Source organism: Balaenoptera musculus, chromosome 4 (genome assembly GCF_009873245.2).
Source record: "Balaenoptera musculus isolate JJ_BM4_2016_0621 chromosome 4, mBalMus1.pri.v3, whole genome shotgun sequence".
NCBI lineage: Eukaryota > Metazoa > Chordata > Mammalia > Artiodactyla > Balaenopteridae > Balaenoptera > Balaenoptera musculus.
Window position 1 is genome coordinate 50,560,731 of NC_045788.1, and position 7,296 is coordinate 50,568,026.

The 7,296-nt window shown below is 41.5% G+C and overlaps 1 protein-coding gene across 1 annotated transcript in view; it reads right to left on the bottom strand.

The window, feature by feature from the left end:
• NCEH1 (neutral cholesterol ester hydrolase 1) overlaps positions 1-4,604 on the bottom strand; it is a 71,879-nt gene extending 67,275 nt beyond the window's left edge. The window contains exon 1 of the mRNA XM_036851449.1: positions 4,124-4,604. Coding sequence (XP_036707344.1) covers positions 4,124-4,273 — 150 coding nt within the window. The 5' untranslated portion in view covers positions 4,274-4,604. The remainder of the gene's footprint in view (positions 1-4,123) is intronic.
• Positions 4,605-7,296: the final 2,692 nt, after the last annotated feature.

The window sequence follows — 7,296 nt, forward strand, 5'->3', positions numbered from 1 at the left end:
GTTCCTGGTCAGGGAACTAAGATCCCACAAGCCATTCAGCACAGCCAAAAAAAAAAAAAGAAAGAAAGAAATCTATTTTCTTCATAGAACAATTACTAAAATATTAATCACATTGATATGCATTGCATATCAATTCTGCTTTAGAAGTAGAAAACCTACTACAAAAAAGTTTTTAATTAATTTCTTATTCCATGTTCCTTGTAGAAAAACTAGACTATACAGATAGGAAAACTGAAGATATAATCTTATGGCCCAGAAAAAAACCACTATATTTTAAATTATATCCTTTAGCTCTTTTTATACATCTATATATAGATATATAAAACTGTATGTTTTGATAAATAGATATTTTAAATGGGATAACAGCATATATGCTGTTTTGTAGCATTTTCCCACTTAACACACAGTACAAATCATTTGTAGACCATTAAACTTTATTTTTACAACTTAAATTTTTTACTGCATAGTTTCCAAAATATGGGTTTACCATATTTACTTGATCTCTTATTGTTCTTAAATTCTTTTAAATAACTGCAAAAAAAAGAAGAGAAAGGTTGCTGAATGTTCCCTCATATTTCTCATAAATGGCAGTGCTTTTGGACTAGTTTTAAAAGATTTCTGTACCTGTGAAATGTTTCTATCTTTATAGCTACAGCTTTGACTATATGTATAATTACTTAAAATAAATGCATCCAGAGGCATTTCTGGGTCAAAGAATAAATGCTTCTACAGCTTCTGATGGATATTGCCAAACTGCCCTCAAAAAATTTGTTAAAATTTACATTTTCTCCAGCAGTGTATACTTCTCAATATCTCTACCTGTACTAGGACTACCACTTTAAAAAAATCTTTGCTTGCACAGCATTTTGAAATGTCTTCAGAACCTCCCCCAAACTCCCTCCTTTTGTTCTTCTAGTCTCCTGCTGCCCAGTCTTCATCTAAACCTCTCTCCACTGTCCTTCCCAGATCTATTTTTGTTTGTGCTTTTCCACTGCTCAAGTCTTACTATGGCTTTGCTATAACACTGAAAGTTGCCTAGCTAGTATTTTATCCCCTTAGACTCTTAGAGCCAAAGTATCAACCAACAAATCTGATAAACGAATCCATGCTAATGTTAAGGGGCTCATTTCCAGCCACATGTGTGAAATATAACTCAAGCAGTTTAACAAAAATATATTATCTACATCAGCAGTGCATTTTATTTAACTTACAGGGCAGTGGTTCTCAATTTTGCTGCACATTGAAATCACCTTGGGAACTGTTAAAAATACTGCTGCCTGGGACTCATCTCCCAAAGATTCTGAATAAATTTGGTATATTGTGTGACTTGGGTTTTAGGATTTTTGAAGCCTCCCTAGGTGACTCTAATGTAGCATCTGTGTTTGAGATGACTTAAGAAAGATCCTAAGTAGTTTCTTCTTACGTAATACTGGAGGATGCCAAGGAAGAAAAGTACAAGGAACATAATCTCAATAATCTGACTCATCTGCAGAAGATAAAGGAGATTAGAAGGGGCAGCTAGGGGTGAATCATTTGCCAATGACAACAGGATAAGAGTAGCATTCACTTTCTTGGCCCTGCGGCATCTTAGTTCCCAGACCAGGGACTGAACCCGCACCCCCTGCAGTGGAAGGGCAGAGTCTTAACCACTGGACCACCAGGGAAGTCCTGAGCAGTCACATTTCTTGATGCTAGGCAGGTGCCTGCTGTGTTAGGAAGTAGGCCAAGCCTTATCTTTGAAGTATTGATAGCCTTTGTAGTTAAGCTAATCAACTCAAACGAAAATGATTTGGGTAACAAATGTTATGCCATGCAATTTAGTGACAGCATTCCAGGTTTCATTCCAGGAGGTAAACTACTTCCAGTTTGCATTTGCTTTATTGTTTCAACAAAGTTGGGCAGTACCACAGATTTTCCCCACAACCCATAGTGGCCCTTTGGGACAACTGTTAGAAGAATAACTACAACCAGTTCTAGCCGCTTAAATACATTATAGCACTCTTACAAAGTAGCTATTAGCCCTATTTTACAAGGAAAGCTGAGGATCAGAGAAGGTTAGTAAATGGGCTGCCCTCAGAACCAGCAAGTGGCCTGGCTGAGGTGGGATTCAGGGAAGCATGACTCTTAACTTTAACAGTCGTATTCTATTCACTACCAAGTGTCAAACCATGTTTTTCCTTTTCCCCAGGACAATTTGAAGTGACAATGGTAAATTGCTTTCCTGGGTAGAATATGCTTCCTTGTGGTCTGAATGATCTTTCTGATATTTTACAATTCAGAAGACAAGTGATGAGAGCCACTTCTGTGCTAACCCACCTCCGGCCACAGCGTCAAGTAAGGACACTCTGTTACCTTATCTATCTCTGTGACCCGACATTACTAACATTATCATTCCCAAACACCAGCTGAGAGCATACTCTGCAGAGGACTGTAAGATCCAAAGGCCTTAATGGGTTGGCTGCTTCGTTGGGGAAGAAAAGCTTTTTTCCAAACCTGGCTTTTCCCAAATTACTTATGATAGGGAAGATTTCCTTGGTGACCAGAAAAGGAAGAATTTCTGTGGCCAACATAGTAGTTTGACTCTTTTTTTTTTTTCTGTTTTTCTTATTATTATTATTAGTCATTATTCTTTTTATTGTAGAGGGCCATTTAAGCCACCCAGGTAAATACCATTGTACCCTAGAATCTTTAAAGGGTTTTACTCCCCAGCTACATAATTTCTGGAGGAAGAGAGTGATTGTAGGGCTTCCTGTACGAAAATTGCCTTTCTTGGAGCCAATGCTAGAGAAGGGGATGGTAATTCTTTCACCACGTCAACACTGTAGTAAGCAGGAGGTCAGGAAGAGGCTCTATAGCCTCAATGGGCCCTACCTAAGAGACAATAGGGGACTTAGGGGTGGAGAACGATGCTGGATTCGAGAAAAGCAAAGTCCTAGGAATGTGCTACAATACCCTAGTTAAGGGACTTTTTGATAGGACAAAGCTTCAGAGACTATGTAATCCTACACACAATTAGTACGGACAGGGAAAAGGAACATCGACCCTCTAGGAAAATCACGTGTTTTTTTTTTTTCTCTCTAGTTGTCATTCTTGAAAGGAGTTTACCAAAATAACCCGAGATTAAAGCCCAAGGTTGGGGGAAGGGAGGAGACTCGGTTTTGGAGGAGGGTTAGGAGTTTAGATAGAGCAGGATGCTTAGAAATACTGTTCAGTCATAGGGCTCAGCCTTGACTACAGATTGTAGTTTAGATTTTAGATTGGCACTAAAAATAATGCCTCTTACATAGAATAAACCAGAAAGTTACATTTTCCTGTCTACGGGGTTAAAGAAATACACACCCATGACACAGTAGAGAGAACCGTCACCCTGCCCGGGTAAGCCAGGGTATCCTGGCTCAGGCAAAGGTTATCTCCTCGACAGTTAAAGACAAACTAAATTCTGCAGGGCAGGCAGGAAAGAAATGCATCATGCAAACACCGGCTGCCACTGCCTCTCCAGCCAGCCAGGTCTCCTGGCCGCTTTTCTTGGGCTGAGGTGATGAGTGCCACGCATGAAATGCGAGATCTTTGCTGTTCCCCAAGTACTTGGAGGAGCCCAGCCTGCTGCCCCCGGGAATGGGGGGCTCCACTGTCGGGGACATTGGGAGGTCACCCGCGCCCGAGTCTGCTTTTAAGGTGGCTGCACTCCCAGGAACCAGAACCCGTTTTTCCCAGAGCCTTCCTAAAACATTTAACTCACTCTCTGCCGCCCTCTATAGGAGAACAAAAATGGAGGAGGGGTGGTTTATAAAAGGCTGGAAGATCCGTTTCTGGCGCTGCAAACCAAGAAAGAGGGGGGCATTTAGGAAAGACGAAGGATTAAACAATCGTCAAATTCTATTCAAGAACTTCACCTTCTCCATTACCAACACAGACTACGAGACGCACATAGACCTAACCCGCTGCTAGCAAGGAGGCGAATGCGACACCCTGAAAATGTCAGCCTGAACCACCTTAAAAAGCGATCGCCTCACTGCGTTAGAAGAATTTGTATTCTCGTGGGACAAGGTCCGGAAATTCTGTTTCCCCCTTTAAACATTGCTTAAGAGAAGGGAGAGAGAATCAGCGCTGGGCTACGTCTCACCACTTGCTGTGCGCTCCGGAAAGTGGCGTCCAGCAGCATCAGCTTCCAGGGGTCGGACACGGAGCTTGGCAGGGGGATGTAGATGTAATAGGCGGCCAGCGCCACCAGGGCGGTAAGCAGGACACACGACGACCTCATCCTCCCCCGCATCGGCTGGCCTGCCGGGTTGACGAGGAGGAAAGGGCAATGCCACCAAAGACCTCAGGCAAGTTTCTGCAAGGGCCAGCCGCTCATTCACCGGTTTCTTACATGTCCAGGAGCCAATCAGAGGCGGCGTCGGGAGGAAGTCGGAGCGCTGACGTGCCCCCTCCACTGTGTCCTTGCAAAGTGTTGCAGACACTCCAGGTTTGAGAAAGCTCTGGGGCTGTGCTGGGCGCAGAACAGCGGACTCCGGAGGACACAGGTGTGTATTGCACCCTTGTGACCAAGGGCTCCCTCCTGAAGGTTCCCAAACGGAAACATGCCTGGAATAGTTTCGGTGTGATGAGTTTCTGTTTGTCCAAAGCACGTGGGCCAGTCTGACTCAAAATGGAGTCCGATGTGAGAAAGATAATAAAATGATAATGATAAAAATCCACTGTCTTCAGCCAGATTTGCAATGGAATGTAAATTCTAGCTGTTATGTGGTGAGAGAAGGTAACAAATTCTTATAGCTCAAGCAATGCTAAGCCAGTAGTACATCTAGCACCCAAATCTTGGTTTCCAGATCTCATTCTCCAATAAAAGGAACCATGACTCTTTGCCATGGCACCGTGGAGAAAAGCCTGATTATAGGGCTGGGACAGGTAAAGTACAGGATGAACCTGTTGTTCTGTAAGATAGAAGTGCTAAAAAATGATGGGAACTGGTCAAAAGGACACAGGTGGCAGCTTGAAGGGTCTCCTCATGGCTAAAGCTGGGATAATTTTAGCATCAAAATAAATAATAATGGATTACAAACCATTGAATAAAATAAATATCTAGGAGTCTATACTAATATAAATAAATAGGGAAACACCACGTGAAAAAAATTCTTTCAAGTGGGTCAGTGGTAACAGAAAAAGCATTTGAATCCATATTTCCTATTAAAGATGAGGGGAGGGGAGGGGATATAGAATGAGAGAGATAAGGGGGGGGGGGAACTTCACCAGCAGAATTACAACCAGAGATCCAGAAGGAAAAAACTGGAAGAACTGTTTTAAGGAGGTGGTTAGAGAATAACTCCAAACTTATTGATCAAGGCCTTAAAACACCTGGTACATATACTTTTGCAACTTAGTATAGTAATTTAAATTTAACCTAATCCAAAGTAATGAAATAATCATAAATTTGGGACTGAAAATGATATTCTTGGGAAAAGTTGTCTTCCTATTCAAAGTTTGGAATAAGACATTTATACGAAGGGTAAACTTCAATGATGTTTCAAGCATTCAAGTTTGAGATCATCATTTTATCTTTCTTTGTAGTTACTAGTTAAGCATATAAGTCTAAACAGAAAGAGATATATAAGTTTGTGAGTGAATGTATGTGCACAAAGTTAAAAGCTAATCTCTACGGGTGATTACAAACAATCCCAGAGCTACCAACCGAATTGACAACTGGATTGATCCACATAATTTTCTTTCAGGTAATCTGTAAAATAATTCAAAGTTTTACCTTGTAGACTTTAATATTTTCTTCCTGGATTTTGATTATATTCATAAAATCATAGATCTTAGAGCTGATGACAAAACAAACAAACAACAACAACCCCACACCTGACCCATCCTTCCATCTTCAGCCAGTAGTTACAAGCTTGGTTTATAGATGAGTCATTTGAGGCCCAGAGCAGCTTGTTCATAGTCTTCTAGTTTGTAAGTGATAGAACCAATATTCATTTCTCCTGCCTCTCAATGCTGTGAAGCTTCCCTTCAGCAGTGCACTAAGAAATAGAAACCAAGAAAAAACAAAGAAACCACTATGATTCTCAGTGCTTCTTCTGTAGATCTGAGAGTCTTTATAAAATGAAACCAATCTGAGATAAATTTAAACACCTTCATCACTTGTTTCTAATACTTCATTCATTCCACAAATATACCTGGTCCACACTAGGAAATAAAGGAGTGGGGGCAAGGCAGTAAGGTCTCTGCTCTTTTTGATTTTGCGTGCTTGGTAGTGATGATAGTTGTGGGGTGAGAGTAAGGAAAGTAGAGAAAGGAGAGCCAAACAATAGATAAATGATAACAATTAACAGGCATGGAACGCTAACCACAAGCCAGGTTCTGTGGTTAACACTTTGAATGTATTAACTCATTTAGTCTTCACAACAATTCCTATGAAGTATGTGCTCTTCTTATTCTGAAAACAGAGGCACTGAAAGATGAAGTGCTTGCCCCAAGTCACCTAGGTAGTGGGAAGTATAGCTGGGATTTGAGCCCATGGAGTCTGGCCCTTGTGCTCATGTGCTTTACTGCTCAACCCTGCTGCCAAGTGGTTAGGACTGGGAAGAAAATAGAACAGGGTAGTGTGATACCTTGTGGCTGGTTGCTGCTTTAAACTGGGTGATGAAGGGGACTTCTTTAAGGAGATGCCATTTGAGCTGACAGATGAATGACTAAGGAGACAGCCATGCAGGAATCTAGAGGGTGGGGAACAAGTGTAGAGGCCCTGAGGTGTTACGAGGTCAGGGAACAGAGAGAGTGCTGGAGAGGTAGGGGTCATGTGCAAGGGGCGGTAGAGCAGGCACAGTCAGAGAGGTAGCACGGATGCAAAAGGGTGGATCGTCTAGGACTGTGTGGGTCGTGATAAGGAGGTGGCATGGGAAGCCATTGAAGACTTTGCAGCAGAGGAGCAAGAGAATTTGATCTGTATTTGAAAAGAAGCACTCCAGCTGCATTGTAGAGAACAGGAGGCTTTTTCAGTCATCCAGATCAGAGATGATGGTGGCCTGGAGGGGCAGTGTTAACGGTGGGACAGAGAGAAGGGGCAGATTTAGAATACATTTTAGAGAAAGGGGAGACAGGACATACTCACAGATTGTGAAGGGTGATAAAAGGAGAAGAGTCAATAAAATGCTCTGCTTCTAAGGAAATAATGTGTGAATTGATGTTTCTATTTATATAGAATATCTTAAATTAGTTTTTATTAAGATCTCCTAATTATATGACATAGTAATATCATTGCTTAACAGAATTTTTACTTTTATTACTTGAAAT